General features: G+C 39.0%; 1 protein-coding gene across 2 annotated transcripts in view; it reads right to left on the bottom strand.

Annotated features, from left to right (window-relative positions):
* The window catches only part of Fmn2 (formin 2), a 320,978-nt gene that overhangs the window by 100,160 nt on the left and 207,552 nt on the right, over window positions 1-13,266 (bottom strand). For both annotated transcript variants that reach the window (XM_030255545.1, NM_019445.2), the window contains one exon: window positions 2,633-2,725. In XM_030255545.1, the coding sequence (XP_030111405.1) occupies window positions 2,633-2,725 (93 nt within the window). The remainder of the gene's footprint in view (window positions 1-2,632; window positions 2,726-13,266) is intronic.

The raw sequence follows: 13,266 nt of genomic DNA, 5'->3' as shown, positions 1-13,266 counted from the left end.
CAGGACAGCCAGGGCTATACAGAGAAACCCTGTCTTGGGAAAAAAAAAAAGAGTCCTGTGACACCTAACCACAAGACTATTATTTTGGAGGAAGAACACTTTAGGAATGAATGAGATTTCTACCTTTGTTCATATAGAGTTGAATGTGAGAGTGATAATCGTGTTGGTTCAGGAATCGCAACAGTGCTCTTTCAGTCTACATGATGATCTTTAAAGCAGTAGTTTTCCATCGAAGGGAAGTTGGGCTTATGCTGGTTAAATGGAGCCATGGCTCATTCTTTGTAAGTCATGGCCAGTGACACTTGAACAAGCTATGAAAGGCATAGTCGAGTACAGAGAGGACAGACCCGGCCTTGTGAGTACTATTTGGCCTCAGTCTTATGTGACACTCGCCTCTAGGAGAATTCCTCAAAGAACAAAATCCTTCCCAGAGCATGGCATGATATAAATCTGATCTTCAGAAGAGAAGTTACATTCCAGGCCTGAAATGTTTTGAGTTGTAAATGCTTTGATATATTTGTAAGTTTCAATGACTTCAAACAGTGAGAGAAAAAAAGGAAAAAGAAAGAAAACAAAACAAAACAAAAGTCTTTTAGTATCCTCAGACTTTTTCCATCTATGTTTATGACTTCAGAATGTAGAAATCACCAGTGATATAATATTTACGCCCTATGAAATAAAAGTATTAAGTATCTAGAGGTATTAATTCATTCCACAAAAATAGCAGATGGTGTTCTGAAGATTTAAAAGACACCGATGGACTTTATTCTTTGGGTACAATGTTTTGACAAAGCAAATAACTACCACATTGTGCTGAGGTCATAAGCAGAGTTGAATCGTAAGAAAATGGGTGGGAGATGTAGCTCAGTGGAAGAGCATTTGTCTACCATGTATGCAAGGACCCAATTCAATCTGTGTCACTGTAAAAAAAAAAAAAAGACAAAAAACAAAAATAAAACCAAAAAACAACAGCAATAAAAAGAAAAACATACCTCACAAAATACCGAATTTTAAAAATAAAAGCACAAAGTATTTGTGCCTTTAAAATACAAACTATTGAAAGTAATGGTATGCTGAGATCCAGCCTCAGCCATGAGGAGGGTCCTGAGGAAGGCAGGAATGGGAGGAGCACTGATCCAATAATGACTGTGAGTCAACAGTGGATGTTAGCTGTTAGGTCAAGTGCGCCCTCTTTGCCCGAGGATTCTCATCTTCCTTCCTTCTTCTCCTTTCTTCCTTCTCATAACCAGAGAGCCTGACCCCAGCCCTTTCTTTTTTAAAGCTTCATCATCAAGGCTTTAAGCACTGTTAATAATTCTTTAGAAATCTTTAAATTTACTTAATTTTTAAGAATTCTGGATCATTAGTCTCAACTCCTGCTTCCTTAAAACATAAAGTAAACACAGAACGAAAGCTCGGTCCCTCATAGTTTTCACACAGCTTGGTCTTCATGGTAGCTGAGCCAGCTCTTGCAGTTTCCCGGTACAGCAGTCTTTAGAAAGTATTTTCATATAAGAGCAGAAGGTTGGCACACTACTAAGGTTAAAATAATTTCTTACAAAGTTTTACAATGTATGGAAGTAAAGCAGCTAGCTCTCTCTGATATCTCTCTAGGCACTGTCAACACCAACCCTACCTACAAGTAGCCAGGAAAACAAAATATTAGCCTTTTATATGCTTATACATCACCTTTTAATTCGCTAATCCTTGTTTATCCTAGCAATTCCATGGACTCATTCCACTCCTTCTAATATTATTTGTTTCTGAATCATATGCAAGCCTTCCTCCTGTAAGATAACTCAATCATTTGCTAGTTTTGTATAGATTTCTTCTTCTTTTCCTATCCATGCTTTTTCTTCGTGAGACCACTTTAACGTTCTATCTTTGATGTCCCCTAGTTTACCCTGGCTAACTAATGCACCAGTCATTGGATCAGTCATTGGATTATGAATCTCCTCATAATTCCAAATTCAAGACTAAGTCTTGCTATGAAACAATTTCTATGAAGAGCTATAGGCTTTTATGGTGCCTGTGGCTAGGTTGTCCAGATCCTTTCCCATGGCTCTTAGGGCCAAGCGGGAGGCCTGTTCCTCATCCCCCACAGCCTCATGAACACCTCCATCTCGCATTCCCAAGAGCCGCATCTGTTTCATTAATTATGGAGTGATTAACTCCTGCATAATTGGGGAAGTATATTCCCCAGAAAAAGAGATTGAAAATAAAATAGAAGAGACAGCAGACTAGCATCGGGGCAACAGCAACCATCAGCCCATGTGCAGAGATCAAAGGTCTTGTGATGCTCCAGGGGCAGGAACTGTGTCACACAGCCCCTTACTCAGCCATGCTGGACTGTGCACTGGTGTGTTGTCCACAAAACACCATCCAATAACAATGAAGACTAGCCACAAAATAGCCCAGTTAGCGAATTATTAGCCTCAAATGCCTGTGATGCGATTAACCCAAGCCTTGTTTGTTTAGATATTTGGGGGTTTGTTGTTGTTTCAGCAATGCCAAAATAATCTCATTTAAATTCGCATTGAAACAGATTCGCACGGAAGCAGATTCACATGGAAACAGATGGTGGCTACAGGTCTTGTCTGCCCCAGGCGGGCAAGCCAGCTCTGCAGGTTACCTTGACTGATAAACTGCTCCATGTTTTCCTTGAAAGGCTGCATATGCTCCGCAGAGGACACCTGGTACACTTTACCGGCTTCCGCCTCACAGGCTGAAAGGAAGAGAACAAGGTCATTGTTAGAGCACCACACTGTCAAGAGAGCACTATACTAGATTTTAGAAAACATATGAGCCAGTGTTGAAAAATCACTTTCACCAACATGTGTTGTGTACCCATATTGGAATCATGTTCATATATATATATGTATGTATATGTATGTATATATATATATGTGTGTGTGTATATATATAAAATATAAATATAGTGTATGCATATAGTATGTGTGTATATATATATATTATATACATATAGTGTGTATGTGTATATATATATTATATATTTACATATATATGTACACATACACACACACACACACTATATATATATATATATATATATATACTCTTTCAATGACCCACAAAAAATACATTCCCAAGAAGGCATATACCTAGTTCTACCGCTTCTAAATTGATCTGAGGGACAAGTGACTTAGATATCAGGACCTCAGTTTCTGGAAGGGACACGAGACCCTATGTTGGAGTGCAGTTATGGGGTCAAATCTGTCAGGAGCTGTGTGATGTTACAGTAGTGTCTAGTACATACAGTACTGCAATTGCTAAGCATTTCTACCATTATAACTCTTAAGCCCTTCTAACACATGTTCATCTCTAATTACAGTCAAAACTGAAACCCAGAGGTGGTAGTGACTTTAGCAGGGCAGCCAGTATTTCCAGAGCACTTCAGATAATTTTTACTGATAATTTAATCAAGTCCTTGAAATGAGTCAAGAGAGAAGATATTACTACCACCTAGGTCAGAAGAGGAAATTAAGGTTAAATATGGCTGGCTAAGAGAGGGGGGAAGGAATAGGGAGTTTTTGGAGGGGAAACTAGGAAAGGGGATAACATTTGAGATGTAAATAAAGAAAATATCTAATAAAAAAAGAGAAATAAAAAATAAATACATGAAGTCCCCTTTCCATTTTACAGCATCTCTAGGAGAATTTCTGAAGATGTGCCTATGGCAAGGAATACTGTAACTCAGTATGAAGGGGATCTAAAGCTGAAAACTACATTTTTGAGTATAAAAACTGGCTAGATCTTCTGTGTTAGCCTCTGAAGAACTGGCCATTTTAAACTCTTAAACTTAGGTTATTCCTCTAAAATCATCTTTCTTTTTAGTGAAATCACCTCTCTCTCTCTCTCTCTCTCTCTCTCTCTCTCTCTCTCTCTCTCTCTGTCTCTGTCTCTGTCTCTGTCTCTGTCTCTCTCTCTCTCTCTCTCTCTCTCTCTCTCTCTCTCTCTGTGTGTGTGTGTGTGTGTGTGCGTGTGTGTGATGTGTCAGTGTTTCATTGTCAGAACCTACTTGGCAAAAGGAATGGGTCAGATAAGGAGAAAACCTGCGGTCATCTGCATCATTAATGACAGCTCCATGACACCAGAGACATTTTTTGTTTTTTTCTTTGTTATATTGTACTGAGGGTTGAACCCAGGGTCTTGTACAAGCTATGCTAGCCAAGCTATAAAACTGTCCATCATTTGACTACTTATTTGGAGAGGAGGTCTCACTATATTGTTCATGTCTGTACCCCATGCAAGCCTTAAACTTAAGATCCTGTATCTGCAGAGAAGCTGAGCTAATAGGTCAATGCCACTGGGTTCAGCTTCATGTCTGTTTTAAAATATCTGCAGATGGTGCTAAGCATACACTTGATGATGTCATATTTTCAAGAATTTTCTGAAAGAATGTTGAAGTGTGAGACCCCAGCTGAAAGGTAAAGCCCCTAAAACATTTCCCCAAGCTTGTTTGCCCTGATCTCTAAAAATACAGCTAGAAAGAAGCTCTTTGTTCTCTATAGCCAGCAAAAAGCCTTTTTGTTTCTATACTTTACAACCAGAGATGCAATAATTGTAAAAGACCCAGCCAGGAACTTGCCTGGCTTCCTGTGCCTAGGACACTGAGATAAAAATTCAGAAAGAACTCTGCCCAACTCCTCCCAACTCCTCCCAATCCTCAGCTAGCTGTTAAAAGCCCCCTACTGTCACCAATCCTCAGCTAGCTGTTAAAAGCCCCCTACTGTCACCACTCAGGGCAGAACTCCCCTGCCCTGCATGGTGTGAGGAGTTCTTCCTCAGCTAGCTGATAATAAAACCTCTTGCAGTTTGCATCAGGTGTGGTTTTCTCTCTGGTCATTGGGGTACCGGCCAGCTCATCCCGGGACTTGAGCGGAGGCCCAGATTCAGGTGTCTTACAGAAGTAGATCCTAAATAGGAAGGTGATGTATGTTGCTGCTTATAGAAAACGAAGCCCAATTTTTTAGTGTCCTTCATAATTACTTCAGTCAATTATTTCTTGTCAGGTCAAAGGAAGAGATACCAAAAAGCTCTTGAGCAGCTTTGAACTGCTAAACAATCTTTTCTCATCATCTCAAACTTTGCTTGACCCCCCTTCCTGGACCCAGGGTTTAATGTCTGACAATGTGTAACAGCCATGAACAAGATGAGAACACCTCTGTCCATTCAGAGCTGTGTATTCAAAATCATTAAGTCTTTAACATTGTCGTCTATATACATGAGAAGAGCAAAAGCCTGTCAGACTAACTAAGGTATAGTTGTTGAAGGAACCATGGAAGAAAAATCCCTGGCTTTTTCCTTATCTGAGAGACTATGAGTCACAATCAATCTCCCCTCCCCTCCCCCTCCCCCTCCCCCTCCCCTTCCCCCTCCCCCTCCCCATCCCCATCCCCTTCTCTTTCAATAGAAAGTAGGCCAGGCTTGGTAGTCTGCAGTTCTGTTTGGCGAAGTGGGAGACAGAGATAGTTAATCCACAAGACTAATGTTCCAGTGAGCCAGGCTTCCATAGCTGCAAACAACAAAGCAGTCCTGCTTCTAGCAAGGTAGGGAGCCAAACCCCATGGAATTCTCTGACCTCCATGAGTATGCCAAGAATATTTACTCACATTCACACATGCAAACATGAACATAAACATCACATACTTGTTGTATACATACACACGCAGGAGAAGAAAATTAGTATTATAAATAATTTATCTAGATCTTTTTATATTCAAATTTTTTTCATTTGGTTTTATGGGTAACCTAAACTTACTCTTATGAAACACATTCTTAGTATAAGATTAAACAAAATTATAGAGGTTTTTTATTTTATTTTTTTTACTGCTTAATCGATCATTGACCTTAAGACATAGAATTCCTTGCTGTACACAATGAGAATTAAACACAGTTGGAGATCTAGAAAGCACATGAAATGTTTGCCCAGTGTCTTGGAGTTTCTGTTGGAGTCCACTCCCACCTCTGCCAGGAGCACTGCCCTCACCAATCTGCTCTCTTCTTCAGGATTTACCTAGAGACATAAAGCAGATAGCCTTCTAGAGTCAACCTTAGTGGAATAGGCCTGGAGGTTGCTTTTAAATGGTGTCCAGAGAAAACTTGTGCCATTAAAAAAGAAAGGACAGTGTTGCAATCTGAGGTCTTTAGTGGCCAGCAGAATTCTAATCTCCAAAAGTAGATTTATTTTCTACTCCTATCTACTATTCTCCAGCTACTTACTGTGCTCTGTACCTATTATGTATAATATGAATGTGGAATGAATATTAATACCAACCTGCTTGTCATAGTGAACTTGTTCATCTGTAAGATGTCATACCTACTCAAAAATTCTCCAAATTATATTCTACCTGACATATCCTTGGCCCTTATGACAAGTTGGTGGCATTTGTATCTACCCAAACATATAGAGTTCAGGGCTCAATTATCACCCAAAAGTTAGAATGTTAACCTTTCCCTTAGCTTCATATGTCCCTTTTCTTTAGAGCACGTTCCTGACACAAGATTTAAAGAAAGGATTGAGATGAAATGGAAGAATGTTCAAGTCTGAGATGACTTCTAGCTCTGGAAATCTTCAGCTGTTCCTTTAAGTTATCTGAGTCATAACTAAAAGTTGAACTTGAAGAACTAGGTACTGAGCTGTCTGTCAGGCAGTTAACGATAATTGTGCCATTTATCTATCTATCTACCTATCTATCTATCTATCTATCTATCTATCTATCTATCTATCTATCTATCATCTATCTTTGTCTCTAATTCTACTTCGCTAAGACCAGAAGAGTCTCACTCATCCAAGTACATTGTGTTTGAGGTATAGAAGAAATAGAACTTCACACAGAAGACAGTGCTGTCAACGATGCGCATGATCATGAATTTCTTTAATCTGACATTCTCCAGTGGTGGATAGAACACTATTACAAAGGATCCCACAGCCCATATTCTAGCTCTCAGAGTTCATCACTGTAAGATAAAAGGTATCTCCTATTTGTATATAGTTTATCAAGAAGGAAGGATGTGCCAGTAAATCACATCAAGGTTTAGAGTCTAAAATTCTGTTTATATGTATGGTTCTCATACATATTGTAACATTCAGCACAGATAAGAGTACGTTTAAAGCAGTTAACACATAAGGCATTGAGATTTTTTTTTTTTAATGTTGGCTTCTGTTTTACTCTTAGCTGTAGTATGCCTATTTCATAACATATCATTCTGGCTAGTACTTATCATTTTGAAAATTGGTATGTGACTATGCAATTTTTTTAAAAAACACAAAATGCTGCAATATAATAAACTTGAAGGGTCATCTAGTAACATTATTAAAATCAGAACAAAGATAGAGTTCTTGGAAAACTTAATTATAGTCAAATCCAAATATTAAAAAGCATTTGTCAGGAGACTGTTGGCATGACAGAGTCATTCCAATCATGTTAACTTTTGTTAAATTTAAAGACTTTGCTGAGCCAAAGAGATTTTGTGTGATGGTAAAGGACTGATATTGGGAAGTATGCATTAGGCTTTGCAACAAAGAAAAATCCAGCCAGAGGGAAGGAGGGAGAAAAGCCTCAGATATTCCAATATAAAATCGACTCCAACACATCAGCTTTGTGTACAGCACAGCACGCAGTAAAGTGGGGGAAGAGTCTTTTTATCACTCTAACATTAACCACTGACATCACATAGCTCTCTCTGAAGCAGACCTACATCATGAGAAATTTGCTTATGGTTTGAGTAGGTTGGAGTATTTCAGCCATAATTTACTCAAATCTGCAAGTTCAATCAATGTTAATTACAGCCTAAACTTACTGTTTTACAGTGAGTTTTGAGAAAGTTACATTAGCATCTACAACATACACAAAAGAGTACAAACATATTGATTAGATGAAAGACTTTAAACTTTCAGAAGTAAATTGCCCCCCTTCCACAGAAGAGCCTTGTCTATACATCACTATAGGCTCACCACACACACACACACACACACACACACACACACACACACACACACACACACACAATTAACTTTTGTTAAGAAAGCTTCCAAAATATTAATAATTACCATAGCACCTTGAAAGACTATTATAGGTTCCGTTCTTCCAAATGAGTGCAAGTACTTATTTCTCAAAATTGGGTACAGAAGGTTGTCACCTCATTACCTAAGATGACAGACAGTGCACCTCATGCTAGAATAATACAAGCATTATTACTAAAAACTAATCTGCTTATTGTAACCTATCTACCTTTTAAGAATCTTTGAATATGACTTTACACTATGATGACATCATAATTAGCCATAACATTCTCGATGATTTAAAAGATGGATGAAGGATATGATATAGCTTATTGGTAGAACCTTTACCAAGAAAGTTTAAAGCCTTTTATACCCAAGCAAAACCAAAAACAAACTAATTTTTTTAAAGTTACACAAATATTTTGAATTTTTACAAATAGTTAAACAAGATTAAATTTTGTTTAATTTAATATAGCTTCTAATCTGGATTCAAAAAGTATTTTTTCGCCCTTCCGCTCGACTCGAGACTCGAGCCCCGGGCTACCTTGCCAGCAGAGTCTTGCCCAACACCCGCAAGGGCCCACACGGGACTCCCCACGGGACCCTAAGACCTCTGGTGAGTGGATCACAGTGCCTGCCCCAATCCAATCACGCGGAACTTGAGACTGTGGTACATAGGGAAGCAGGCTACCCGGGCTTGATCTGGGGCACAAACCCCTTCCACTCCACTCGAGCCCCGGGCTACCTTGCCAGCTGAGTCGCCTGACACCCGCAAGGGCCCACACAGGATTCCACACGTGATCCTAAGACCTCTAGTGAGTGGAACACAAATTCTGCCAGGAGTCTGGTTCGAACACCAGATATCTGGGTACCTGCCTTGCAAGAAGAGAGCTTGCCTGCAGAGAATACTCTGCCCACTGAAACTAAGGAGAGTGCTACCCTCCAGGTCTGCTCATAGAGGCTAACAGAGTCACCTGAAGAACAAGCTCTTAACAGTGACAACTAAAACAGCTAGCTTCAGAGATTACCATATGGCGAAAGGCAAACGTAAGAATCCTACTAACAGAAATCAAGACCACTCACCATCATCAGAACGCAGCACTCCCACCCCACCTAGTCCTGGGCACCCCAACACAACCGAAAATCTAGACCCAGATTTAAAAACATTTCTCATGATGATGATAGAGGACATCAAGAAGGACTTTCATAAGTCACTTAAAGATTTACAGGAGAGCACTGCTAAAGAGTTACAGGCTCTTAAAGAAAAGCAGGAAAACACAGCCAAACAGGTGATGGAAATGAACAAAACCATACTAGAACTAAAAGGGGAAGTAGACACAATAAAGAAAACCCAAAGCGAGGCAACGCTGGAGATAGAAACCCTAGGAAAGAGATCTGGAACCATAGATGCGAGCATCAGCAACAGAATACAAGAAATGGAAGAGAGAATCTCAGGTGCAGAAGATTCCATAGAGAACATCGACACAACAGTCAAAGAAAATACAAAATGCAAAAGGATCCTAACTCAAAACATCCAGGTAATCCAGGACACAATGAGAAGACCAAACCTACGGATAATAGGAATTGATGAGAATGAAGATTTTCAACTTAAAGGGCCAGCTAATATCTTCAACAAAATAATAGAAGAAAACTTCCCAAACATAAAAAAAGAGATGCCCATGATCATACAAGAAGCCTACAGAACTCCAAATAGACTGGACCAGAAAAGAAATTCCTCCCGACACATAATAATCAGAACAACAAATGCACTAAATAAAGATAGAATATTAAAAGCAGTAAGGGAGAAAGGTCAAGTAACATATAAAGGAAGGCCTATCAGAATTACACCAGACTTTTCACCAGAGACTATGAAAGCCAGAAGAGCCTAGACAGATGTTATACAGACACTAAGAGAACACAAATGCCAGCCCAGGCTACTATACCCGGCCAAACTCTCAATTACCATAGATGGAGAAACCAAAGTATTCCACGACAAAACCAAGTTCACACAATATCTTTCCACGAATCCAGCCCTTCAAAGGATAATAACAGAAAAGAAGCAATACAAGGACGGAAATCACGCCCTAGAACAACCAAGAAAGTAATCATTCAACAAACCAAAAAGAAGACAGCCACAAGAACAGAATGCCAACTCTAACAACAAAAATAAAAGGGAGCAACAATTACTTTTCCTTAATATCTCTTAATATCAATGGACTCAATTCCCCAATAAAAAGACATAGACTAACAGACTGGCTACACAAACAGGACCCAACATTCTGCTGCTTACAGGAAACCCATCTCAGGGAAAAAGACAGACACTACCTCAGAGTGAAAGGCTGGAAAACAATTTTCCAAGCAAATGGACTGAAGAAACAAGCTGGAGTAGCCATTTTAATATCGGATAAAATCGACTTCCAACCCAAAGTTATCAAAAAAGACAAGGAGGGACACTTCATACTCATCAAAGGTAAAATCCTCCAAGAGGAACTCTCAATTCTGAATATCTACGCACCAAATGCAAGGGCAGCCACATTCATTAGAGACACTTTAGTAAAGCTCAAAGCATACATTGCACCTCACACAATAATAGTGGGAGACTTCAACACACCACTTTCTTCAAAGGACAGATCGTGGAAACAGAAACTAAACAGGGACAGAGTGAAACTAACAGAAGTTATGAAACAAATGGACCTGACAGATATCTACAGAACATTTTATCCTAAAACAAAAGGATATACCTTCTTCTCAGCACCTCACGGGACCTTCTCCAAAATTGACCATATAATTGGTCACAAAACAGGCCTCAATAGATACAAAAATATTGAAATTGTCCCATGTATCCTATCAGACCACCATGGCCTAAGACTGATCTTCAATAACAACATAAATAATGGAAAGCCAACATTCACGTGGAAACTGAATAACACTCTTCTCAATGATACCTTGGTCAAGGAAGGAATAAAGAAAGAAATTAAAGACTTTTTAGAGTTTAATGAAAATGAAGCCACAACGTACCCAAACCTATGGGACACAATGAAAGCATTTCTAAGAGGGAAACTCATAGCGTTGAGTGCCTCCAAGAAGAAACGGGAGACAGCACATACTAGCAGCTTGACAACACATCTAAAAGCCCTAGAAAAAAAGGAAGCAAATTCACCCAAGAGGAGTAGACAGCAGGAAATAATCAAACTCAGGGGTGAAATCAACCAAGTGGAAACAAGAAGAACTATTCAAAGAATTAACCAAACGAGGAGTTGGTTCTTTGAGAAAATCAACAAGATAGATAAACCCTTAGCTAGACTCACTAAAGGGCACAGGGACAAAATCCTAATTAACAAAATCAGAAATGAAAAGGGAGACATAACAACAGATCCTGAAGAAATCCAAAACACCATCAGATCCTTCTACAAAAGGCTATACTCAACAAAACTGGAAAACCTGGACGAAATGGACAAATTTCTGGACAGATACCAGGTACCAAAGTTGAATCAGGATCAAGTTGACCATCTAAACAGTCCCATATCACCTAAAGAAATAGAAGCAGTTATTAATAGTCTCCCAACCAAAAAAAGCCCAGGACCAGATGGGTTTAGTGCAGAGTTCTACCAGACCTTCAAAGAAGATCTAATTCCAATTCTGCACAAACTATTTCACAAAATAGAAGTAGAAGGTACTCTACCCAACTCATTTTATGCAGCCACTATTACTCTGATACCTAAACCACAGAAAGACCCAACAAAGATAGAGAACTTCAGACCAATTTCTCTTATGAATATCGATGCAAAAATCCTCAATAAAATTCTCGCTAACCGAATCCAAGAACACATTAAAGCAATCATCCATCCTGACCAAGTAGGTTTTATTCCAGGAATGCAGGGATGGTTTAATATACGAAAATCCATCAATGTAATCCATTATATAAACAAACTCAAAGACAAAAACCACATGATCATCTCGTTAGATGCAGAAAAAGCATTTGACAAGATCCAACACCCATTCATGATAAAAGTTTTGGAAAGATCAGGAATTCAAGGCCCATACCTAAACATGATAAAAGCAATCTACAGCAAACCAGTAGCCAACATCAAAGTAAATGGAGAGAAGCTGGAAGCAATCCCACTAAAATCAGGGACTAGACAAGGCTGCCCACTTTCTCCCTACCTTTTCAACATAGTACTTGAAGTATTAGCCAGAGCAATTCGACAACAAAAGGAGATCAAGGGGATACAAATTGGAAAAGAGGAAGTCAAAATATCACTTTTTGCAGATGATATGATAGTATATATAAGTGACCCTAAAAATTCTACCAGAGAACTCCTAAACCTGATAAACAGCTTCGGTGAAGTAGCTGGATATAAAATAAACTCAAACAAGTCAATGGCCTTTCTCTATACAAAGAATAAACAGGCTGAGAAAGAAATTAGGGAAACAACACCCTTCTCAATAGTCACAAATAATATAAAATATCTTGGCGTGACTCTAACTAAGGAAGTGAAAGATCTGTATGATAAAAACTTCAAATCTCTGAAGAAAGAAATTAAGGAAGATCTCAGAAGATGGAAAGATCTCCCATGCTCATGGATTGGCAGGATCAACATTGTAAAAATGGCTATCTTGCCAAAAGCAATCTACAGATTCAATGCAATCCCCATCAAAATTCCAACTCAATTCTTCAACGAATTGGAAGGAGCAATTTGCAAATTTGTCTGGAATAACAAAAAACCTAGGATAGCAAAAAGTCTTCTCAAGGATAAAAGAACTTCCGGCGGAATCACCATCCCAGACCTAAAGCTTTACTACAGAGCAATTGTGATAAAAACTGCATGGTACTGGTATAGAGACAGACAAGTAGACCAATGGAATAGAATTGAAGACCCAGAAATGAACCCACACACCTATGGTCACTTGATCTTCGACAAGGGAGCTAAAACCATCCAGTGGAAGAAAGACAGCATTTTCAACAATTGGTGCTGGCACAACTGGTTGTTATCGTGTAGAAGAATGCGAATCGATCCATACTTATCTCCTTGTACTAAGGTCAAATCTAAGTGGATCAAGGAACTTCACATAAAACCAGAGACACTGAAACTTATAGAGGAGAAAGTGGGGAAAAGCCTTGAAGATATGGGCACAGGGGAAAAATTCCTGAACAGAACAGCAATGGCTTGTGCTGTAAGATCGAGAATTGACAAATGGGACCTAATGAAACTCCAAAGTTTCTGCAAGGCAAAAGACAC

The sequence above is a fragment of the Mus musculus genome, chromosome 1, assembly GCF_000001635.26.
Source record: "Mus musculus strain C57BL/6J chromosome 1, GRCm38.p6 C57BL/6J".
In the NCBI taxonomy this organism is placed as follows: domain Eukaryota; kingdom Metazoa; phylum Chordata; class Mammalia; order Rodentia; family Muridae; genus Mus; species Mus musculus.
This window is presented reverse-complemented; position numbering and strand designations above follow the sequence as displayed.